The following is a 24,751-nucleotide window of genomic DNA, read 5'->3' on the forward strand; positions in this document are numbered from 1 at the left end:
ATTTCCTTGCAGCTTCCTGTGTTCTGCTCCATTTATCTTCCCACCAGCTTCAACCAACTTCCTCGTTGCATACCCACAGCATGATGCTGTCACCCACAATTAGTCACCATGGGGAAAGTTCTGGCTTCATTTGACCAGAGTACCTCCCTGCCATGGTTTGTGGCCAGCTTTACGGCCACAAATCATGGGAGGAAAAATTAGGAAAAATGCCCTAAATGCTGAAATGGTAATTAAAAATCTCCCAAAGCATGATGCTACCACCAGCGCCATGGAGTTTGAATTATGTTAGTTTCCCATCAAACAGTAACATTTGACGCGTTGGAAAGCGCTGGATTTCATTTGTGCCTGGCAGGGTAAAAGGGGCTCAGTACAGATTCTCTCCTCCAACATTAAAACCCCGACCCAGGCTTGTGCTTGCAACATGACTAAATGTGAGAACTTCAGCGAAGCCACCCCATCGTGTTCCATCTTTGTGATAACAAATGTTTTTCTTGTTTCCCGGTGGCTCCAGGCAGCGAGTATGACGAAGAGGAGGTAGACTACGAGGAGTCGGACAGCGACGAGTCGTGGACCACAGAAAGCGCCATCAGCTCCGAGTCCATTCTGAGCTCCATGTGCATGAACGGGGGAGAGGAGAAGCCGTTCGCCTGCCCCGTCCCCGGGTGTAAAAAGAGATACAAGGTGAGGTTAGATTCACAAGTCAGGCCCCCGCCATAGGACATGAGCTCTCTGCCGCGATTGCATCTACACTGCTGCTTTTGTTTGGGTATCACATGTCGGGACAGATCGCTTGGAAAGAACCCAGCATAAATCCAGGCTGTCCTGATTGGAATCAGCGATAAATATATCATGGTGCATTTGCTTTGGTTGATATTTATCGCAGCTCGTAACAAGAGCCCTCATTCAGCCTGCTGTCCCGGCGTCTAAATTAATAGACAGTGTTGGATATTACTCTTTTGTGCCCCATTAAGATTGGGGTGGGGGGGAGAGGCAATGTGGGAAAATCCTTATCTGGGTACTGAAATGGCCCTCTAGAGCTAATCGGCATTACCTCACCGCCACTAAGCTAGAAGAAATGAGTTTAACATGTTTTCTTCTTCTAATTAAATATTTTTTGGCTGATTTTGGGAACATTTCCATGGTGATAAAGCAACACTGGGAGGAAATTAGTTGTCAGGCAGTTAAATTTACTTGCTCTGTTATTTGAGGACAAGTCGGTGGTAATTCTCCTTCCATTTGGATCTCTGAGAGGAGACATGCTGGGTATGAGTCAAAAGAGTTTGTAATAGCAACACATTTTTTTTTATTTTATAAGGATATTAATGTAATGCATCTACACAGCAAAGTGTGTTATTGTGAAGTGAAAGGTAAATACAGCAAGGTCTTCAAATGTACTGTGAAATATAAACTTGAAAAGTTTCACGTTTTGGTATATCTTGTGTTAGAACGGCCCAAATCCAATTGGGAGTTTTTCTAAAAAGTCTTGGTGATCTTTAGACTGAGCTTTTTGGGGGGCGGGGAATCAGATATCTTCTTCACTCAAACTCACTTGGGGATTATTGAGTTAAGGAGGAAGAGACTGCAGAACGGGCCTAGAAAAAAACCCAAGCCGATCCCGTCGGCGTTGTGTCCGAGCCCGAGCCAACAGGACATATTATTTTAATTAAGATTTAACTGTTGTTTCCAGACACCATTTGAGTAAGCACTGAACAACAGCAGTAAACATCTTCCAGTTCCGTTTTGTTGCTTGTTGTAACCGCATGGCGAGTCAAGTACAAATCATTTGTGACGATGTGTGATTGATAGCAAAACGAGGCTGCGTGCGCATTTATTGTGCGCTGCACTTGTTACTGTCTAATGAACCTCAACACCTTACTGTCTTTCTTTCCTCAACAGTGTGAGCTGTCCACTCCTCTATTTAAACTATAATAAGTAGATTAATGCAACTTTATGTTGTCACCTGCCTAAAATAATGGCCTAAGTGGGGAAAAAAAGTGTATCGCCAGCCCTTTCTTTCTAAAAGGTGCTTTAGACAGACTCGGTCCAAAACCCTAAACTCTTTGAGGAAATACAAATTCATGGCACTCTTCTGCCATTTTCATTCATGTAAATTTCTGGAAACCACGTCCCCTTTTCCATTTCTATTTCAACTTCAGAGTCTTGGTGTGTGATTTAAAATTATCTAGCTTTTATTGGTATTAATGTAGCCACATATTTTAGAATTTCAGTCTGTATTTAGCCTCGTATTAACACGATTGGCTTAGAGAAGCAAACTTGTTTCATTTGTAACGAAGCTAACCGGTCAAATCTTTCTGTGTGCCCTTCCTGCCTCGTCCTCGTCGTCGACCAGAATGTGAATGGCATCAAATACCACGCCAAGAACGGCCACCGCACACAGATCCGTGTGAGGAAGCCCTTCAAGTGTCGCTGCGGCAAGAGCTACAAGACGTCGCAGGGCCTGAGGCACCACACCATCAACTTCCACCCGCCCGTCTCCACGGAGATCCTCCGCAAGATTCAAGGCTAGAGTCCTGCGCTACCAGTCAGCTACCCCCGAAACATTAGCCCAGTCCTGACTCTCCTCATCCATCCCAAACACTAAAGGATCAAGTGCATGCTTTAAGTTGTTTTTATTGTGTCACTATTTTTTTTTTATATCCATCTTTGCGTTCTTCTTTTGCCCTATCCACGTATTATCACTTGTATTTTTGGGGAAAAAAACTAACTATGTATCTTTGTAGTATTTTTTTTTTTATTGATGTACATTTGCACATTCGTATATGCTATCATTTTTTTATTTTTATTTTTTTCCTCAACTGTTTTACTTGCATAAGGTGCTAACTGTAAAAAACAGCAAGAAAAGACAAAAAAACAAATGAAAGAAAAGCGGAAAAGTAGTGGAAAAGGAAGCGCGAGCGACTCCTGCCCTTTTATTTTAATTTTTTTTTTATTTAATTTTTTTGTTTTTCCTCCCGCTCATCTCTGAGCGGGAGGAACGAGAGCCGGGCTGTTTCGAACGCGCCGCGTCCGCTCGCTGCAGAGTCCCCGCTGAGCTTAGGTCTGTGCCTTCACAGCTACTTCTGGGAGTTTAAGAGCAAGAGTTAAGTTATACTTAGAACAGATATATTGATATATAAACAACAGACAAATATGTATGTGTACATAAAAAAAAAGTATAAAAGTATTCATGAGCATATTCATAGTTATTTTATTTTGAAGCTTTATTTTATATATATTTTTTGCCAGTGTTTTAGAGGTAGTGTTGTTTTTTTTGGGTTTTTTTAAGTGTTCATACTTACAGCACATTCTCATTCACTGACGGCCCTGGTAAGGATGGGTAGAAAGCCTTCAGGTGACCAAGCCTTCTTTTGCAGCAGCATAATCTCTTAGACAAATGCAGACATTTCTGAACTTTTAATCCAAGTAGTTATTTAGTGGGGGAGGGGGGAAAGAAAAAAAAAAGTCTCATATTGAGAAATATTTGTTTACAAAACAAAATCACCCTTGCTGCACTTATTAGCGCCAATGCTGTGTGCTATGCTGTCCTCCCTTCAATAATGTTTCACTTTTTTAGGTTATTATCCCATTGATAACCTAGTTTTAGATTTTATGGCAAACTTGAGAAATATTTATTTATGATGTCATGTGCTCAACAAGGTTACCATAGTGACTGTTTCAGGCCAGACCCACAGAGATTTTCTGGTGTTGAGGAGCCCAATCTTGGTCTCATCTGACCCACTAGATGAGTCCCAAACAAACCTGTCAGCATGTAGATGCCTCCTAGTGGTCGTTAGGGAGACTTGATTGCCATTTATTTGCAGTAGAATAGACAGTAAATGGGCAGAGAGAGAAGCGGCAAAGAACCCCAGACGGCCGCGTCGCAGATTGAATCAGGATTGCACCGATTGCAGTTTTCTGGCCGATGACCAATCTTTAAAAAGCCTGACCAGCTGACTGGGATTATGGGCCACTACCAATTTTTTTATTTATTTTTTTGACTGAAAAGTTGCTACATATAGCAACAAAGTTGCCAAGTTAGTAACAGCGGGGCGAGTATTGTTAACTGCACATGTGCAGAAGTAACCTACTGGGACAACAGCTGATTTTCAGACCTTTTCAGGGGTAGATAAGATCAGTTTCTCATGTTAAGTACTGGCCGATCGTCCTAAATTAAGAAAATTGGGGAAGATTTATTGGTGCACCTGTAGTTTGAGTCCAGTTCCAGATGCATTAGTTGACTTGATTATGGGTCTAGGCGAGTTCAGGAGAAAAGCTGCTGTCTTCTAGCCATTTCCTGACTTTTTGAGATTTTCACATGAAATTGCATGTTCTCTTGTCGTTTCCATTTTGAAGAGTAGCTAATGGTGTCATTACTTTTTCCCCCCACCCCCAGGAAATCGAGGATAACTAAATAAAAGTTCAACACTAGTAAGCATAAAACAGTGAAGCGTGAATTACGAAAATGCTACATTATTTATTGTATAGGAGTGCCAATAATTATGGATTTTGTTAGTAGTCCTCGCCTAACGTGTTTTTGTGCCCCCCCTCCACCCCCCGAATGAACCTACTCAGATTAAAGGGTGGATTCTGCTAAAAAAAATAAAATTACGCTGCTGCTGCAATAAAAGCTGAATGTCTCTAAAGGCTTTTTCCGTTTCACTATCGGAGGCACTTGATTTCTGTGTGCTGTATTTTGCTGATGTTCTCTTTTTTTTTTATTCCTTCATTTTACACATTCTAAGACATTATTTTTTAACGTCGATCAGGAAGAGAGACCACGGCCCACGGCCGATGTTTGAAGCCACGTCGAGCCATTCAGCATTTCCCTCGCTCATAGTGCCAGAGCTGCCGCTCCACTCGCTCGGCCTCGGAAAGCAGGCCGAGCATCATATAATGTATTCCAGTTGCCAAGAGCTTTTGTTTTTTTTTTTGTTTTTGTTTCCATGATCGTTGCCAACAGCTCTCCACTGCCAAACATTGACCATACCATGTGCCTGACGGGAGGGAGAAACGGGAGGTGGGTGGGGTGGGGGTAATGATAGCGGTTTTACGGTGGAGGTCGCCAAAAGAAGTGTGGCAACGATTTCTCTTGTTCATCGCGCCTCCAAAGTGTGCATGGATGAATGTCTTCATGCATGCTTTCAGAAAAAAAATAATAAAATAGAAGAGGTTACATTTGTATTTAAGAGATTATCATCTACAACTTGTCTGTGTGTGTTGTAGAGAGCAGCATTCCAGTCTGTCTGTATGTGTGTGTGTTTTTTCCAAGCAGTGTCTTCATCAGCATAGGGAAGTGTTCCTGTACGTGTGTGTTTATCAGTGGTCGGGTGTTTTCACGTTTCTTTTGCCGGATCGACTCAAGGGACCGGATTGTCGCGCTCTCTCGTGTTTTACTCTCAATTACCAGGGTCGAGCAATGCAGACTCGATCGTTCCTCTCATACAGACTTTATATTCCGGTCAAGGCTCCGAGTTTGAGCCGCTTCTCTTCTTCTTCTTCTTCTTCTTCTTTATGGATTCCAACGACACGCACTCCAAATCCTCCTGTTTGCAAGTTTCTTTTGGTCCAGCTCTGGGTCACGCCACCCGCCTATACTAACTGATATACTGTCACTTGGTGCGCTGCTGGACGACCAAGCACAAGTCTGCGACGACAGACTGGAGGAAGTAGAGCGGCGGGCGTATGCAGAAGAGGACTCGGGGACTCGGGAAGGGTTCAGTATACCATGTACAGTGAATGTAATGTAACACGTGTCTGTCGTCAAGTGCTTTTAAATTATATTTTCGTATGTAACGTGGAGACCAACGTTTCCTTTTTGTATGGGAGGTTTAAACAGGTTCTGAGGAAGAATAAGTTGTAGGTGATGTCAAACTGTCTTTCTCTATATAAATATATTAAAAAAAAAAACCAAGCTGCTTCAATGTAAATGACTGAAAAAAAAAACAGCAAAATAAAGTGAAAACCCCCCCACAGCTCAGACTCGTTTGCTTTTTGCTTCCCCGAATAAAGAAAAAAGAGCAACAGTCACGTTCATTTAGACGAGCGTAATTTATTCTTAAAGATCTTTTCGGTGCACACTTACACTAATTTCCAGACATTCTCACATGAGATTAGCGTTGGGACATGAGACGTACACAAAAAGGGGGCCGCACTCCTTGAACCTGTTCACATTGCAACAATAAACTAGGTGGGGTTTTTTTTTTTGTTTTTTTTTTTGGTCACTTTTGGGGATTTTAAGTGATCAACCAACGCAAGGCAGAGCAAAATTGTGGCATTTATGTACAGCCCCATTTACTTTGCTACCTCTAAATGAAGTACAGAAAATGATCCAGTCAGAAGAGACAAAACTTCAATGTTTCAACCTGCATGGAAAACAGATTCCCCCAGAACACACGGTCCCCCATGGAGAAACATGGTTGTGTCAGCATCATGCTGAGGGATTTTTTATACCTATTAGGAAAACACAGGATTGTGATACTACTAGGGACGCATCAACAACTATGTCGGCTGATGCTAGTCATTTTTTGTTAAAGTATCGGTCCGGTAAGATAGACTGGGCCGATATTAGCAGCTGATGTTTATTCAGATTTACCGTTTCTGTTTCATCAGGAGGTTGACATTGTTGTATTTCTCCAGTCGTATGAGGCATTACAGCAGCACAAATATTTGATATCAACTTCGGCCCAAATTTTCATATCGGTGCATCCGTAAAATTCCTGGATGGGTTTTTGCATTTGTTTCCCACAACTCCTCAGTCCAGTGTTCACTGAAGGAAGGAAAATACAATTTTCTTTCTGCTTCACAATTATGTGCTACGTTTTATTAATCACATAAAATCCCCCTTCCAAAAAATACATTAAAGTTTGTGCAAAATGTGGAAAAGTTTAAGGTGAGTGAGTACTTTTTTATTTATTTATTTATTTATTTTTTTGCAAGACGTTATAGTTTGTGAAGCCTTGGATGCAACACTGTTAACACTGCTGTAACAAGAAATTAAAAGACACGAAGCTCAAAACACACATTTAGATGTTATGAGGGCAAACAGACCTGCACACAAAGCCGCGACCTCTTCACAGTTCTAAGCTTTAAAAAAAAAAAAAAATCAATTAAAGTGTCTATTGACTGGAAACATCCACCACCGCCGCTTCGTGATTGACCTGTGAGAAAGTGCACCACAGGAAGTGAACCGTCCCCGATCCCGTCGTTTCATTGAGGAAGATCAAGAAGGGCGACAGCTTGATGACGGTAAATCGCCACCAGTCTTCTATATACAGTACATTCGGAATAAAGCCTTGTTTAGTGCAGTCCGGGAGAACGTAGTGCTGTTTTTTTTTTTTTTTCATTTTTCTTTTTTTGTTCCGACAATCTGACATCTTTGCAAAACACTCATACAGACAACAGGAAAAATAAAGAGAGAATCTTTACACATTCAAGTGTCTCACTCTGCATTTACACTTTTGTCGAGCTTTTGTCGAGCAACTAAAAGATGATGCTTTTGGCTGCCGTTACGGCAAACATGACACTGTTAGCGTTATGCTTCCGCAAAAAAAAAAAAAATCTAATTGTTTTGGCAGAAAAATAGTCTCTCGTAAACTAGAAAAATCAAACCTTAATTTTTGCTTTGATACGTTTTACCAGATTCTTAGGCTTATTAAACATTTTTACAAGGACAGGGAACCATGTGGAGGGTGTATTAACTTTCTTAGATTTAGCTCTGGAGTTAAATCTAAGCTGTTGTTTTTTTTTTTGGATTTTCTTTTTCCTCCCCAAAACCACAGCTTTTGACTTTTTTAACAACTACCTCAGTTAACGGGAGGGGATTTTGTGATTCAGAACATAAACATGCTCTTTAAAAGGTGCTTCATTGGGGAAAATAAAAATAAAAAGCCGTGACACTTTTGCCAAATTCTGCCTCATTCGCTGTTCCTTTTGAATGAATGTTTATGCACATCCACACCTTTCAGTCCGTTACCCGCTCACAATTACCTTCTTGCAAACCATTTAGATCGCACAAAAAAAAAAAAAAGAATAAAAAAAAGTGCTAAATATCGCATAATTAACGAAATAAAGCAATACCTTGACGACGTACGCGTACCTACGCGGCGTGTCGGAATTCGCCGCTTCGCCCCCTCACTCGATCTGCTCGAAGTTGAGGACGTTGCCGTCGAAGTGCGTGAGGACGTGCCTCTCGAAGAGCTGCTGCTGGCAGTTGAGGGGGAACTGCTCGGAGCAGACGGGGCACACCTTCCAGTGGCTCTCCACGTGCTGCTCGAAGCTGCGCTGCTCAAAGTGTGGCGGGAAGATCACCTCGCACAGCGGGCAGCGCTTGTGGACGTCCGTACTGTAGACAGAGGGAGGAAAAAAAAAAACAGAAAGGGCGTCATCTCAAAAATTGAGAATAGAAAACTAAAAAGGTATCGCCTTTTAATCAAAAATATTCTCAGTTATTCCCTCATCAGGAGTGTTGCCTTGATTTTTTCATGCATGTTTGAGGAATCCTTTAATCTCCCATGGCAACCACTCAGCTGTGCAAAACGGTTGGAGGTGCCAAAGGTGCATTTTCTCATTCTTTCCGCCTGTGAGCAGCAGTTTCTAGCTTTTGGCTGACAAAGCAGCCCCTCCTCCCCCCCGTGGCTCTCCCACTACGCCCCTTCAGACTAGCCAGGAGCAATTAGCAAACACCTAGTGGAACTGAGCATCTGCTGAGCTCGTTATATATGTGAAAGGGTTTATGAGGAGCGATGTTGTGATGACTTTGTAAATGCAGAGTTTTCAAAAAGAGCAGCAGTTTTTAAAGAGACAGAGGCTCAATTTCAAGGCATTAAATTAGTAAAATTTTAAATAATTACTTGGTTATGCTACAAAATGATGCTGTGTGCCTGGAAAACACATAATACTGCCTCTTTCAGTAGATTTAATCATGGGTAATTTTTACCGTGCTACATTTCTACAATGCGTTGCGCTACACGTTACATTCACGTCACAACGCGATTTATTTATTATTTGTTTGTTAGTATGAAAGAAATCAATGACTTATTTGAGTCAACAGGTTCAAAAAGTGACTCTCGTGTCCCAGTTTAGAAAACGGTGTCAGAAAATTTAAATATGATTTACTCGAATGTGTTTACTGCAGTTTAAACAAGACATTGGTTTTGCTTTGTGGTGAAATAAAAACTTTCAAAGGTATAATCGTTCCTCTTTTTTTATTTTGCATAATGGCATTTAACTCTGTGGGTCATCCTTGAAATTCTGACACACATAATCACAAGTCCAAGTGTAAACTCTGTGTCACAGAGGGTAAAGAAAATAAAAGCACGCATTATCTACATGATTGTTCATTGAAATGGCCCAACATTATAGATGTATTAAAGGAAACATACATACAGCAGGCACACATAATAATACTCTCGAACATTGGATTATGAAATACACTCAACAAGTACTTTTGCTTTCAATATTTGAAGTATTGTTAAATGCAAATACTTACTTTTACTCAAGCAAAAATGCTAGTGTGGTACTTTTAGCAAAGTACATTTATTATTATTATCGTCAGTGTTCCTCTTTTCTTCCTTTACCGTGTTTTTGTTACCTTGAGTCAAAGCAAAAGCTGCTCCTCACTTCACTGCGTCTGCTGGACTGATGGTCACACGGCTTCTGAGCTCTGTCACACACCTTCAACACACACACACACACACACACACACACAAAAAAAAGAAATAGTGGCGCATTTAAAACGAGGCCCAGGCTCTCTTCATTAATCTTTCTCCTAAGCTCTTTGGGACCGACATTAATTACGGCTTAATGCAAATGAACTTAGTGCTGTGCTTCTTAAGAGCGGGCTGTATTTTCCCCTCGGTGAGCGATGGAGAAGCCCTCCAGAAACAGAGACAGGCAGCGGAATTACGACAGGAGGGCAAAGGCTGGACATTAAACATTCATGTAGCTGAAATTAACGCGGTGAGATATGATGTGCTTTAAGCTTGTTGCCATGAAAAATATACTGCGTTAGAGATACAAACCCCAAGTTGGAAACCTCTTACATTTTGCGCCTCCTCTGCTGGAGTCTCCATGTTCTCCGGGGGAGTGGTGCTGCGGGACGGCTGGATGCAGACCACCTCCTGGTCCCAGCCTGGGGCTCCGGGACCGGGGCTGGGCGGAGACGCCGGAGGTGCGCAGGGAGCGGTGCACAGCGGCGCTTCGGGTGGAGGACGGGAAAGGTGCTCAGGGGACAAGACGACGTCCGCCTGGTCTACGTTGTGGGAGAAAATGGAGGCGTTATAGTCCAAGCAGCAGCTTCCTCAGTGGAAGGCGGAGGAGGTGCAGAAGTTTCCCTCTGTCTTGCCTTTAGATGTGTCGGTGGAGTAAGGATTGCCGTACTGCAGCTCCGCAGGCCTCTGTGGGATGAGCGGTGGTGGGGAGGGGTCCTGCGGGTAGGGGAGCGGGTAGCGGAGCACCATGGGCTGCTTGGCCTCGGCCCCCTGGACGCTGGCCTCCAGCTCCCTCTGTCTGGATTTGTAAAGCTGGAGTTCCTGGCCAGGAGAGATCATACAGGCAGTGAGGGAAACTGTGGCTCAACGGGAAGAAGAGTTACCGCAGCTTGCAATCTGAAACTTGTTTGTTAGATTCCAACTCCCTCCTGCTACACACTGATTTGTCACTGGGGAAAGCACTTAGCACCAAGTTGTATACCTATCTGCATATCGGTGTAACACTAAGCCTGTTGCAATAAGCAATTAATCAATTAGTCAACTAATAAATTAATTGCATGATAAATTAAAATCAGCTCAATTTTCATTCTGATGATTAATTATGAAGAGCAATTTTGTTTTACAGCAAACTATCTTTCCAACTTAAAATGCAAAATAATTTTGTTGAGATTTTTTTTTATCTGATCAGCAATATATTAAAGAAACAAAGTGACAATTTTTTGCTTTGACATATACTGTATTTTTTCCCCCCAATCTGGTTTAAATCTTGTAGTCTATTCCCAGCAAGAAAAAGTGTGAACTTTCTTTAAAAAAAAAAACAGCAAAAAAAAACAACATTCTTTTATCAAAGTTTAATAAGTGAATTAATGTGCTCCAGTCTTACTTTTGTGCAAAAAGTTGATGGACGTTTATAGCCCTACTTACTATGAAACTAAAATGAAAAGAACGCAAGGCTGTTAAAAGAAAATCACTTTGTGCCTCGCAGTTTCTGTTACAGAAGAATTACATTCGTCAGTGAAATTCACATTCTATAATCCCCCCTACCTCCCAAAAAAAAATCAAAATGGTAGCATTCTTGAATTGCAGGCGGGGGCCACAAAAGGCCCTTGGACCACACTTTGGACACCCCTGACTCTCTGAGACACCATAATCCATTTTATTAAAGGTTTATAAGTGTTTTTTATTTCATTTGTTTTTGGTTGTTGTTTTTTATTTCAGACATTTAAAGTGTTCTTTATAAAATTAAAGTTCATTGGTCTTGCATCATTACGCCATTATGACTATATTTCTTGAAAAAGGTCTCCAGGCAACAATATTATTGTTTATCACAATAAACACTGAGACAATTTATTGTCCGGTAAAAATTTGCTCTAGTATGCAAGACTGCATGCGTGATTGCGAGTGTAACTGTGTTAGGCTGTATCAAAGTAACCCTTTTAAAATATTTAATATTCAAAACAGGACTAAGAACCACGCATCACTTTCCCTTCATTTCACAGTTCTCCACTGCTTCATGTTGGTCTGTCACATAAAATCCCAATAAAAAAAACAAAAACAAAAAAAAAACAGTCTAGTTGTAATCTGGCAGCATGTAGAAAAGTTTCTTTATTATGCGTTTTAAATTGTCAGCAGTAAAGAAAATTTATTCCATTTACTTGACAGTTTTCTCTTAGTTGTCCACATTTCATTTCGTCTCTTTTTTTGCAAGGTTTATACATAAAACATCACATAAACAGAAGCCTGATCGAAGCCCATTTTTAGCTTTTGGTTATAAGGAAGAAAAAAAAAATAGAAGAAACAGATACACTTTGAATTTATAGTTCACTTTCCCTAAACACTGTTTTTGCCCTTTGTGATCATATCTGAAGCAGGAGCATTAGTACCCTACTCATTACTGTAATGGGTGTCACAGTCTGGCTCCTTTCTCTGCTCTGGCTCTCGCTGCCATCCAGCGCCTCCTCCCTTCCTTTGCTTTTTAAAAAATCCTCCCTGACCTCCTCTCCTGATGACTTCATTAGTGCGCTGCTATCAAGTTTAACATTTAAACCAGGGTTGGGAAGGTGAAACAGACACGTAACGTGGCATTTGCACTGTCTAATGGCACTGTACCGGCGGGCGAAAGAGGCAGGAGTAGCTGTATAAATTAGTGGAAGGGTGGCGAGGTTTGAAGGGGAGGAGCAAGAGGGGATCAGAAGAGGAAAAAATCGGACGAAGCACAAAAATTGTCGCGATTGAAAGAGATAATTTTACTAGATAGCCCATGTCAATTTAATGCACGGCGAGAGCAGCAGCATCATGCTATGGGCATGGGAGAGATGGGAAAAAAAAAAAAAACTGTTAAAGACAGCAAAAGACTTGAGATGGTAGCGAAGGGTTACCTAGCAACAGGTCAATATATCTATTCGCTAGTCTGTACCAACATTATGTGTGCCATTTTATTGTGTAGTATTGCCATGAATTGAGAAGACAGTCGTAAATCTAATGTGTAAAGTTTTGAAATTGTCCATAATTACCTGAAAACTTCTATCCGCTTTAGGCCTGTTGACATTTACAAAATATGACAGAATACAAACCCAGATGGAGAAAAAAAATGAGCCGATTCTAGACAATTACTTTAAAGTACAGGTGCCGATCGATCCAAAATATTGTTAATATTGATACCAAGTCGGTATGAGTATTGGTTCGATAGCACTATGGTAAAAATCAATAATAGTTTCAGATTCCCTCATACCGAGGGAAATCTGTTAGCAAAAATTGAAATTAATTTCAAATTAATTTGAAATTAAATTTTTGTATGTTTTTTTGGTTGGTTCAATTGGTATATGAAATCGATTTTGCACCCAGCCCTCACACCTCTACTTTTAACTGTTCATCGTCAAAGTCGGTAAGACATAAAGAAAGCTCAATTTTGTACCAGAAAAGTACAAAAAAACGAAACTACAAAGTGTGAAGGGGGGCAAATGACGAATACCCAGACAAAACCTCTCAACATGCAGCCAGAGCTGAGATGGAACGGTTTAGGTTAAAGTGTGATCATGTTTTAAAATGGCTAAGTGGGAGTCCAAATCTAAATCACATTAAAAATCAGTTGCCAGACTTGAAAACTGATCCTAAGACAAGCTTTCCGTCTGATCTGAGTGAGTTTGAGTTTACTTTGAGTTTGTGTGTGACATAAACTCTTGATATTATCTATTGCAGTTTGCCGTTTGTTGCTATGTGACAAAATGCAAAAGTTGAAAACCAGAAGAAGAACCGATAGCAGCTCAGAACTAAACAGGACCAACACACTGGTTCGTCCTGGTGCCGTTTTACCTCCTGCAGCTGCTCCTTGTCTTTGAGAGCCTGGGCAAGGTTCTGTTTCAGCTCGGACACCTCGATGGCTCGCTCCGCCATCTGCACCTAGCAACAGCACACACACACAGACAGACAGACACGGTAAAAATCACGTCAAGGTCACCACAAAAACGACACCATCCAGTGATGACTACTAAGGCATTCTTTGAATGTTCTGAATGCTGAATAAAATTCCTGGCAGGAACGCTTTCTGCCAGATAAGATCATCTTGTCACGCTTCCAGTTTGTGTCAACCGCTGAGCGAGAACATCCGCGTGCCAGCCGCAGGTGAGCAAGAGCGCATAACATTCGCCTCGTGTTTACCCTGGAGCGTTGTCAAGTGCGTTGGGGCCCCACTGTGAAAACCCACAAGTACGGCCAAAGAAAGCAGATCTGCGCTCCGGGGAAGATGGAAGCGGGTCAGGGGGATCGTCGTAAATCCCTCACTTTCTAACAGAACCGACCCTGTGGGATAGCTTACATCGCCTGCTGCTTGCTCTCCTCTTATTTCACCCCATTTCAAAGGTCTCAGATCATCCGCCGACCTCCCATCCCCACCCGTTGCTGCTTTCATGGCTCTTCTTTCTGCCTTGTGTCTATCTGTCTGTCCTGATTTCATCACCCTTAAATTCTGTCTGCTTCTTTGACTCCTCCCTTTAAATTCTCTTTCATCTCCTTTTGTCCTTTCTCGTTCTGCCCTCCTTTCTTGAATTTACGGCGTATCACCCCCACACGCGTGTCTCTTAGTCTCTCTGTGTATTCCTCTCCCCCTTGTCTCCATCCTCTGGCTGACTCATGTAAACAGCCGTAAAGCAAGGCGTTCTGCGGCGGACCGTCTCTTCTGCTCTCTCTCTCTTTTTGGACCCCGGGGGCCATTAAGAACAACCCGGGGCCCTGGGCCACCTCAGCAAAGGAACTATATCAAAGTGAAGGGAGAGCTGTATTTACCGCCTGGATAAACACACACTCACTCACCAAGAGTAAGTGCCAGTCAGATGAAAGAGAAGGGAGCCCACCGTTCGATAATCTGCAAGCGCGGCGCGCAAACTAGTGCAAAAGCAAGGACCGGGATTAAAGTGCAAAAAGGATGAGACATTTATATTTTCAAAATCGTTTAGATGTATAAAAACATGAAGCAAAGATGAAGGAAAGCCACCTTGTTCACATTAGTTAGAAACGCTGAAATGTGTTGGAAGACCTCAAAATAAATTCATCTGTCACTGCGGCGGTATAATCTCAAAGAAAAGATGTTGAAAAATCATTGAATTCAATAAATTATTCAGTTCAGAAAAAGAATAACATAAAAGTTTATGAAATAATTGCCAGCTGTATAACAATTGGTAAGCCAAACAAATCCATCTTGGATCCTTTTTCTTATTTACACTTTACTTTTCAAGTTAATCTTTTTTTTTTAAATAACTTAATGCTGGGTTAAAATTATATAAAATCAACTCTTTTAATTATAAATTTAAATTCATGTAAGAAATAGGTTTTTTATGACATGGCACTAAAAATACCAGTTGTATCGTTTTAGATCTATTTTTTGTCATCATAAAGTGATGACAAAAAATAGATCTAAAACGATTTTTTTCTTAATTACTTCCCCCCCCCATTTTCAATAAGTTTCAACGTCCCACAGAGAGAAACATATCCATCTTCTTTTCTGCAAAGGTTTTGTGTCTTTCTTTATTGTAAAATCTAAAAACAAAAATGGGGATATTCAAAATTTTCCTAAAGTAGACTTCATTAAAAAATTTAAGTTGCCATTTCTTTAAAAGGTCTTGTAACCGTATTTTCCGCACTATAAGGCGCACCTAAAAACCTTCAATTTCCCCAAAAGCCGACAGTGGGCCTTATAATCCGGTGCGCCTTATATATGGACCAATATATAACCACAACAGGTCTAGCAACTACGGTAAGCAGCCGCCGACTTCATTTTCGCCCGTAGAAGAAGAAGCCCGCGGTGCATGCTGGGATAGTTGTCAGAACGTTGGTTTGTTAATATAGTTTGACTGACCTACCTACCTACTGTCTAGAATCAGGTCGTCTGCAGGTCATTTAGCACCACGTTCTCCACAAACATGCTGTGCGCGAACGGAGAAGGGTGACCATCGTCCGACCACGCCCTGGCCCAGTCAAGGAAGGCTCTCCTCGCCGACCGGAGTCGGACTGTTTTGTTGACATTCTCTATGTCAACAAAGTGGCTTTAGACATTCATCCGGGGCGCTTCAACTAGGGTTACCAAGGGACCAGCCCCTATACATTTAAAGCCGGGGGGTGAAGAGGGGCGCGGGGGAAGAGAGACAGAGACTGCTGCGGCAATGTGTCGGCTGGTCTGAGTTACCCAGAAAGCAGTTGGGCACGATATTGCAACACCAACACCGTGAGTGAAACAATGACTGGGGCAGCCTACTATATAAAGTACTCAGGGACCAATTCTTTATTATTACACATCCACATTTGTAGAGTACGGAACAGTTCCGTATATTAAGGGATGGGTGGCAACCCTAACTGTAACGTCTCTTCTATGCGCCTTATATATGAAAAAAGTTTTAAAATAGGCCATTCATTGAAAGTGTGCCTTATAGTGCGGATAATACGGTAACATTTTCAACTCCAAACAATTCTTAATTAGCTGAACTCGAGGCAACTGTGGCTTCTACGATGGTAAAGTTTTCAGACTCCTGGTCTGGTTATTTGGGACTTTCTTGTTTTCTGGGAAGCAATTATGATGTAACACAAAGTCAACAACTCGACTCAGTTAGTTTACCAATTCACTCTGGATTGTTTGATTACATTGGAAGAGTTCGGTATGAATTAGATTGCAGGTTACCACATATGTACCAGTTTGTTTTCAAATATCTGTTTGGATTTGCTGCTGCATTAATAACCTGAACTATTTGAGACAAACGGAAAGAAAATAAGAGCGATGCTGTGTGCTCCTGTCTCACTCTGAATCGTCCCTCCTCGTCAGCCAGCCGCTGCTTTAGCGTGTCGTTGATCACGCACTGCTCCCTCCACTTCTCCTCCATCACGGCCAGCTCCGCCTCCACCGAGCGCGTCTGCTCCTTCTCCGCCTCCGCCGTGCTCCTCCCCTCCGCCTCCAGCGGCTCCTGGCCCTCCATGCTGGCCCTCGTGTCCGCCTCGCTCTGCTCCTCGGCCCGCGACCTCTCGTCGCTCACCTCCACCCAGCTCGCCATCTTCAGGCTCTCCTCGGGCAGGTTCTCCTTCTTCTTCTCCTCCTCCTCCTCTTCGCCACCATTTTCCGTGTCGTCTCTTCCAGCTGCCGCCGTGGCTTCCATCAGCGACGTCTCCACCTGTTTTTCCTCCGCCTCCGTGCCACTGTGGGCCTCCACAAATGTGGATTGATCGTTTTTTACTTCAGGGGTGATTGTCGTGTCTGCTGGTTCTTGTAGAATCGCACAAGTAGGATTTCCTGCATTAAAAATAACTGGTTTAATATATAATATAAGGAAAGACACTGCTGAGTAAGTTAGGTAGACTGAAGTGTTTGCCATCAATCCAACTAAGAATCATGAATCTCAGCACATTCTGTTGTTAGTTAACTATAACTATAAGATGAAAAGAACTTCTAAGCATTTGTTGCGACAAAATTAGAAAAAGAAAAAAAAAAAACATTAACACAGGATGGCGCTGCCACCACCATGCTTCAAAGTGAGGATGACAGCTGTACTTTTCCATAGAATTAAAATTGTATTGACAATTTCTCCCACCTGGGCTGCCCACTGTCAGGTGAGTCTGTATCCAAAGATCTAAAATAACTCACTCTATGACTTCTAGAGGTAAATGCACAAGGTTTTATTTAAACGTACCTGAGTAAAAGGGGTCTGAATACAAGTCTGCGTGTTTTTAGCTGTGAAACATTCTGAAAGCCATGTAAAAAATGTTATCCACCTCATAATTACGCATTACTTTAGGTTGCTCTTTCATCTGGATTTCCAATAAAACACGCTGAGCTGTCTGGTTTTAATGTGACACAATGTGAAAAAGTTTAAGGCGTTTGAATGCTTTTACAAGTAGGCCTGTCGCGATAAATGATAAATCAATCGCACAATAAATTAAACCTATCGACCTCATTTTAATTATCGGCTTTATCGTCTCTTCCTGTCTTTTTTTCTTTCTGTTGATGACACTGAATGAAAAAAGGCTCAGCTCTGGTGCTCTTCCTTAGTGTAATGTCCAGCGCTCACTACACAAGTTTTTGGCAAATTGTCGGCCATTTTCAAAACCTGACAGAAATCCTAGGTATAACGGTTTGATCGGGTTTGTCGTGCCCTGTGGTGTCCAGCCGCATGGGCACAAAATAATGGCTACAAGTCCAGTTAACTAATTTTATAACCAGGCATTAATCAATGCTTTACTAGAATCTACTTGTGATGCATGTGGCTAGAGTCAGCTAAACTCCTGACTGAATGACAATCATTACCTATTTATGTCACGTTAACAAAGAACAGCTGAAAACCTACCGGGTTTATTAACTGCGGTAGCAATTTGGCTCCAACTCCTCTCCTTGTCATTTCTATATTCTTTGAATGAAATGTTGAATAAATATTAATGTTGTTTCCACATATCATCTCTGATGTCAGCTGGACTTGGGGTTGCGCTGTGTCAGCTGTTTGGGATTCCCCTGTTATTTCCCCTCAAAAAGCATGGAGGAGAATCCACGCTTTCTGATTGGCTATCTGTCACATTCAACGGCTGCATTGGCTTCCAGTTGGGGGAAATCCCTGATTTAGATCAGAGCGGCCACAACGATCCACCTTAACACACCACACACTGCAGGATGATCGGTTACGAAATCACCAGCGGCCAACGTTTTAAGATTGTCATAAGGGGAAAATAGGGGCAAAAAAATCGTGTAGTGTGAACGACTGCATTAGGTAGTCGGATGTGCCCGTCTTCTCTATTTAAATCTCGTGATTACTGAAGGGTAATATAGTATACAGATTTCATATCTGCACTCTTTTGGTTGAATGCAGTATTTATTTCCACTTTGGCTTCATGTTGTTTAGCTTTTATTCAAGTACGTTTTTTGTTAATGGAGACTGAGAATTCATTTTATTTTTGTTTTTGCTTGTTTTGTTTATTTAGTTTATTAGTTCCAGTGTTATGTGTTCTTTTGAAAATAAAGTGTATCTATCTATGGCAGGAAATTGCATGCATTATTAGTCATTTCCATTAAATCAGTGTCAAAAGGTCTCAAAACAATATTATCGTTTATGGCAATAATTTTTTAGACAATTAATCGCTCGGCAAAATTTGTTATTGTGACAAGCCTATTTACAAGGTCCTGTAAGCCTCTTGTGTGTGTGTGTGTGTGTGCGTGTGTGTGCGTGTGTGTGTGCGTGTGTGTGTGCGTGTGTGTGTGCGTGTGTGTGTGTGTGTAGCAGTCGCACCCTCAGTCGGAGACTCCGGACTGGAAACCAGCGGCTCCTGAGTTGTCTCTGTGGACACGTTTTTCTTTGACTCCTGCAATGAAACAATTTGAATTTTTGATTTAAGATTTAAGGGGAAGCAGGTTGGCTGTTCTCTCTGGATGTGTGTGTGTGTGTGTGTGTGTTTTTAAATGGCTTTTAAACACACCATAATAACACCTTGTGACTCCGCAGTACTGAGCTTGGCCACCTGCCTGCGGAGGCGCTGACACTCCCGGTACTTCTCCTTGTAGTGCTCGGCAGCCATGTGGAGGCGCAGCTTCAGCTCCTCCACCTCCCTCTGAAGCTCCGCCTCCGCCTCTGACACCAGTGCCGCGCCGTCGCCATTCGTTCCGACGCCCTGGGATGCAAAAAAAATAAAAAATAGACGAGATCAGTGACGTGCGCTTCACGCATTAAATCCGGATTGAGCGTGAAGGAAGCAATCCCGAGAGCCGGGGGGGGTCACCGACCACCTCCTTGCAAGCGGTGCTCCTCATACGGTCCAGCTGGCTCTCCATGCGCTGGCACTCGGCCTGAGCGTCGGCCAGACTGGCCCGGAGCTTGTCGGCCTCGATGCGGGCGCGGTACAGCTCGGTCATGGTGTGGTCGCGGGCGCCGGCCGAGTCCCGCAGCTCGGAGGAGAGCAGGGCGGCCTGCTGTCGGGACGCCTGCAGCTGCTCCTCGGCCTGACGGAGCTGCTCGCGTAGGCGGCTGAGCTCTGCCTAAACGCGTAACAGAGATATTAATGTTAATTAGATTAATTATACTCTAATCACCATTAATCGCTATGCCTAACTTTGTGAGCTTGAAATATAAATATGTACGCAGTTGTGGTTCTTGCAAGTATGGGGTTGTGGGCAAGCCCTTCCTCCTGCTGCATTCCAACGAATTGAAATGCAAGCAATTATCTTTTTTTTGTTGTTGTTGCAGAAGTACTCAACAGCAACTAATGGAAACTTACTCCACTACACACGCACACACACACACACAAGTAGTAACAAACTTGTTCGGGGAACCATTGAGAGATGAGATATATTTTATTCTCTAGTTCTTGGGTTTCCCACCCTTTGTGATGGCACCCTGGGCAACTGCCCATGTAGCCCTTATGAAAAACAGTAACTGTATGAACGTTAACAAAATCTAATGATAGTCAGTTTTCTAGGTTTTGTACTCAGGAAGGTTTATAGGACATCATTTTGCTTTGAATATTAATTTTAGAAATGTCCCTCTCCACTGATTTCCCACGGAGCTTGTGCGACCAGCTCAGCGACCGGCGTAATTTGTGCATGAGAAATTTCAAGCTCATACACGCAGCTGTATGCAACGCAAGAAAACTGACAAATGTGGAGCCTCTGTTGCTGTCTGCTATCGCATAAAACGTTCATCTTTCGCTGTCGTTTGTTACCCCGTGTGTCAAGTAACCCTCCGCGGGGCAGAGGCTTTAAGGTCAAAATAATAGTTTGATTAATCTGCGTTTTGCGATATCAACATGTTAAAATTTTCAGATTAATCGCATGCGTTAATGCTGATGGCCCTAAGCCGAAATGGCAGCTTGTGTCACATTTCACAGTCCTGCGGTGCGAGACCTTGTCATGTCTGTGCTCCAGCAGCTCCCTCTCCAGACTGTCTCGCTGGGCGACGCAGGCCCTCAGCCTCTCCAGCTCCTCTTGGAACTGAGCGATGGTCACCTCCCTGTTCAGCTCCACCGCCTTCAGCATCTGCAGCTCGGCGCTCAGCTTGGTATTCTCCAGCTCGGTGCTGCGCAGGTGAGCCTAGCGCGGGTCCAGAAGCAGAAGAGGAAAAAGTTCAGACCGGAGACGGAAACAAACGCCTCCATAGCTTTATGATGTGAGATGTTTGGTGTTTTTTTTTTTTTTTCCACCTTATAAAGATCTCTCTCATCCTTCTCGTTCTTCAGCTGGCTCTCTAGGGTGTCTCGCTCTGCTGTCAGCTTCTTCAGACGGTCTCGCAGACTGCATTAGATAAAAAAAGTCTCTGTAGTCTTAATATCGTTGTACAGAACATACTAAGGCTGGACGATACGGTCTAGAATTAATATCATATTATATTGAGCAGTTCACCTGGATAACGTCAAATGGACAATAACACCAACACCCCCCAAACCGTCTACTCCCCCTCCAGAAGTAAAGAATGTGATAGGCCAGCATAAATACTTCACAGTAATTGGGGTAATTGTGGTTTTTCGCAATTATTTTTATTGCCATTTAATGGTTTTAAAACTACAGCGTCTGCAAATAAATGAAGAAAACATGTACTTTTAGTTAAGAGTTATTGAACAAATAAGCACAACTGAACAAGTTTAGTTAGAAGTATAAAATAACTTCACTTCCAAAGTCCTAATTGAACCCAATATTTTACCAAACGATTGATGACACAACTTTATTTTTAGGGGAAATGCGCTGCAACCTCGAGACCTCTTGTGTCATGGCGCACATGACACAAGAGGTCTACAGAGACGGGAGTCTCCACAAGTTTTTTTTTTTTTTTTTTTAACTGTGTGCGCGGTTTACTAGGTTTCATTATTTTTGTTTTTTTATGTGTGGTTTCGGACAACCCTCTCAACCAACCAGGCGACCACATCATTTTCCGCACTCCTGATCGTCATGCAGCTCGCGCTCATACTCCGAAAGGGTTAAGCCGTGGTCCCCTCGTGCTTACTTTTCAAAATAAAAACTCACGTCGCATTTTCAGGCAGCTCCCATACAGTCTTATCTCGATCAACTGTATGGCCGGGGCTTCGACATTTTAAATTTTCCACATTTTCTCAATCTTAACGTCTCTTTTTCGCTTCTTGCTATTGATTGGATGGGGTGCAGTCACGTGACTTACAAGCGATACACGTACCGCAACCTCTTAAAAAAAAGAAAAAAAAAGATATTTAAAAACAGTCTGCATTTTCGACACGAATCGATAATTTTCAATTTATCATCCAGGCTTAGCACACGTAAGCCACGTTTGCAACACAACATAGTCGAGCTGTTGTAGTTCCTCCACGGACTGTACTGGAATCATTTTTGACAGAACTGGTTTTTTCACCATTCATATCTGTACGGTGCCTTCGTCTCGAAGCTAGATGGTTACATATAAGGATTCCCGCCTCACCAGTCCAGCTCGGTCTCCTTCTGAAGGCCCCTCTGGGTGACTCCCAGCAGGTCCTCCTCCAGCTGCCGGACTCTGTCTTTGGCCTCCGTCAGCCTCCTCCGTACTTCTTCCCTTTCGTCGGAGAGTCCCTGCGACGAGCGCAGCAGCTCCTGGGGGGGCAAGAAGCGGCCAATCAGAGCAGCTGATACAGCGGCTTCAACTTGACGTGGTGACATCTTCCATGCTAATTAAATACTAACTAATTAATAAATTATTTTGTTCTTACTGGTTTTCAACATGATACCCAGGATGAGGCCAAAACCTAATTTTCCTTAATCAACACTCTAGATTTTTTCAGAGGTTTACACATTGATTAAGTTGGCTTTTAAATTTGGCTGTGTGTTAAAGGGCTATTTCACAATTTTTCTTGCCCTTAGAAGGGCCCTATTTCAAAAATCCATAACGTTGTGTCCTGCCAAGTCTGGACTGAACAATTCAAAACAAAATACAGACTTTGTAAAGCACAATTTACCTTCGGTGATTTGGCTGTGTTTTGTTTGCCAACTAAATCAGAGTGAATTTAACAAGCAAATGTTCTGATAAAAATTCTAATTATAGAAGTTATAGAGGTCTAAAGAGCTGTGTCTTTTTGGTTGAATGAGTGCAAATTTATCTGCGGGGTCTCCGTCAGAAACTGAAAAACCAAAAGCAATCACTGAAACTTAACAAACCCAAATTAAATCTCATTTATTTTTTTATTTTATTTATTTTAAGAACGAATGTGATTTGAAAAAAAATTAAATTAAAAGTCATTTACTTTGACAGAAACATTGAAGCGTTACTTTGTAACAGTATCTATAGATACTGTTACAAGGAAATTTGACTTTTTAAAATATCTAATATTTATATATATATATTTATACTGTGAAGGAACCTTCCCAAGTGGAGAGGTCAATATTGATAATTATGTAGTTTTTCCGTTTTAAATATCTAAAATAATATAGGCATACATATTTTGCCTTAGTTGTACATCATTCAAAAATAGAAGGAAAATGATACAAGTTTTCAAAATTTTTTCACAAATAAAATCTGGAAAATGTGGTGTGTATGTGGTCCCCCTTCTTCTAAAAAAAACGATGCACTACTTTGTGTTAGTCTGTCACATAAAGTCCCAATGAAAACATCTGAAACTCTAAAAGGAATATAAATATAAGACACTGTAAGGAACACACAGATGCAATAAATAAATAAATAAATAAAAAAAAGCTCTAGGTAACAAAAGAAAACATGAAGTCTGTTTTTTCCACATGGTGTGTGCCGGCTGAAGAACATCCTGTTTAAACTTGCTGCACATCGCTACCGAATGACTTTAAATCATCGACGGCTAATATTAGAAGTGACAGGACAGCATAGCTTCTGCACACGCCTTTCTTTCAGGAGCAAAAAAAAAAAAACGCACCCACTTTCTCTTCCCCAATACACACACATGCACGCACGCAGCTACAGCTGCACATTAAAAGGACATTTAGACTGTCAAACCCAGACGGCAACAATCAATCCCACATAGATAAGAGTCCAAATGCACCCATCGGTGCACACTAAGGCCCCGTCTCCCTCTGGGCTTGGCTCTACATGGATCGCTGTATGATTTTTTTTACGGCTGGCATTTGGGAAGCACTTTAGCAGTGCATAAAGACCTTATAAAAAGTGTAGTCGTAAAATTAGCAGCCACAAAATATGTACTTATGTTTTCATGTTAAACTCAAAGGGATATTTTCATCGGGAGAGCCACGAGCTGACGCGCCCTCCAACAAGTCGTATATCCACAGATGGACACGGCTGTTGAATGAGAAGCGGCACGGTATTAATAATGTGTGTGTGTGTGTGTGTGCGTGTGTGTGCGCGTGTGTATGGGTGTGTATTACCATTTAAATTTATGGCAATTTTGTCCTTCATAAAATAAGAGCAGCAGGCTAACTCAAAGCAGCCTGATCTCAACTCAGTGGACCTCAGCCCAGGGAGGTCCACCAGGGGGCGATATGAGACCAGATTCAAACTTTCAGAGCTCTTGGCAGATTTCAGTGTTTCACCTCTTTCTGCCAACCCCTCTGCTCTCCTAAAAACTGGAGCCGGTGCCAAGCCAGTTCTCATCAACTGAGCAACGCAGCAAATAATAAAAACCTCTACATGTGACTCATCCTGGGAAGAGGGAAAAGGATTGACAAACGTCCAGGTTACAGATTTCCCATTTCGAAATGTGAGTCAGTCTTTTGGTGATCTATCCCCTACAAAAGTAGCCCTGGAAGAGAAAGAAAGAGGCGAGGAAAAATAGTAGGAGAGCGGTGGCCGCCGAATCGCGTGACTGAGCTGTGTTTGTCCCTGAGGCTGGGCAGGGCTGTTTTTTCATAAAGGCGGTTTTGTGGACTACCCTCCTGTCATTCTGCACACACAGACTAAAAGGGTTTTTGCAAGCGGGTGGCATAATGAGCGTGTTTGTGTGTGTGTGTGTGTGTGTGTGTGTGTGTGTGTGTGTGTGTGTGTGTTTTGTGCGTGTGTGAAGGCAAACCCGAGGGGCCCCGGTGGCGTGCGACCTGAATGCGAGTGCGACGCCTTGGTGCGCGTGTGCGTTTGACGTCATGTTTGTTCACTCTGCGGTCGAGATGGCATCGT

General features: G+C 42.3%; 2 protein-coding genes across 6 annotated transcripts in view; one reads left to right on the top strand and one right to left on the bottom strand.

The window, feature by feature from the left end:
- Nucleotides 1–6,314, top strand: part of LOC103145302 (juxtaposed with another zinc finger protein 1) — a 36,242-nt gene extending 29,928 nt beyond the window's left edge. Inside the window, exons 5-6 of the mRNA XM_016676697.1 lie at nucleotides 512–681; nucleotides 2,351–6,314. Of these exons, the coding sequence (XP_016532183.1) occupies nucleotides 512–681; nucleotides 2,351–2,527 (347 nt within the window). The 3' untranslated portion in view covers nucleotides 2,528–6,314. The remainder of the gene's footprint in view (nucleotides 1–511; nucleotides 682–2,350) is intronic.
- A 610-nt stretch (nucleotides 6,315–6,924) lies between these two features.
- tax1bp1a (Tax1 (human T-cell leukemia virus type I) binding protein 1a) overlaps nucleotides 6,925–24,751 on the bottom strand; it is a 29,063-nt gene continuing 11,236 nt past the window's right edge. For 2 of the 5 annotated variants that reach the window (XM_016676691.1, XM_016676690.1), the window contains 12 exons: nucleotides 22,103–22,251; nucleotides 20,862–20,952; nucleotides 20,566–20,751; nucleotides 19,450–19,701; nucleotides 19,146–19,337; nucleotides 18,959–19,031; nucleotides 16,493–16,977; nucleotides 13,521–13,607; nucleotides 10,343–10,529; nucleotides 10,041–10,249; nucleotides 9,590–9,672; nucleotides 6,925–8,341 (listed from right to left, as the gene is read on the bottom strand). In XM_016676691.1, the coding sequence (XP_016532177.1) occupies nucleotides 8,131–8,341; nucleotides 9,590–9,672; nucleotides 10,041–10,249; nucleotides 10,343–10,529; nucleotides 13,521–13,607; nucleotides 16,493–16,977; nucleotides 18,959–19,031; nucleotides 19,146–19,337; nucleotides 19,450–19,701; nucleotides 20,566–20,751; nucleotides 20,862–20,952; nucleotides 22,103–22,251 (2,205 nt within the window). In that variant the 3' untranslated portion in view covers nucleotides 6,925–8,130. The remainder of the gene's footprint in view (nucleotides 8,342–9,589; nucleotides 9,673–10,040; nucleotides 10,250–10,342; nucleotides 10,530–13,520; nucleotides 13,608–16,492; nucleotides 16,978–18,958; nucleotides 19,032–19,145; nucleotides 19,338–19,449; nucleotides 19,702–20,565; nucleotides 20,752–20,861; nucleotides 20,953–22,102; nucleotides 22,252–24,751) is intronic. The other 3 variants (XR_001663407.1, XM_016676692.1, XM_016676693.1) reach the window with 3 other exon arrangements.

The sequence above is a fragment of the Poecilia formosa genome, unplaced genomic scaffold (genome assembly GCF_000485575.1).
Source record: "Poecilia formosa unplaced genomic scaffold, Poecilia_formosa-5.1.2 Scaffold139, whole genome shotgun sequence".
NCBI classification, from domain to species: Eukaryota; Metazoa; Chordata; class Actinopteri; order Cyprinodontiformes; family Poeciliidae; genus Poecilia; species Poecilia formosa.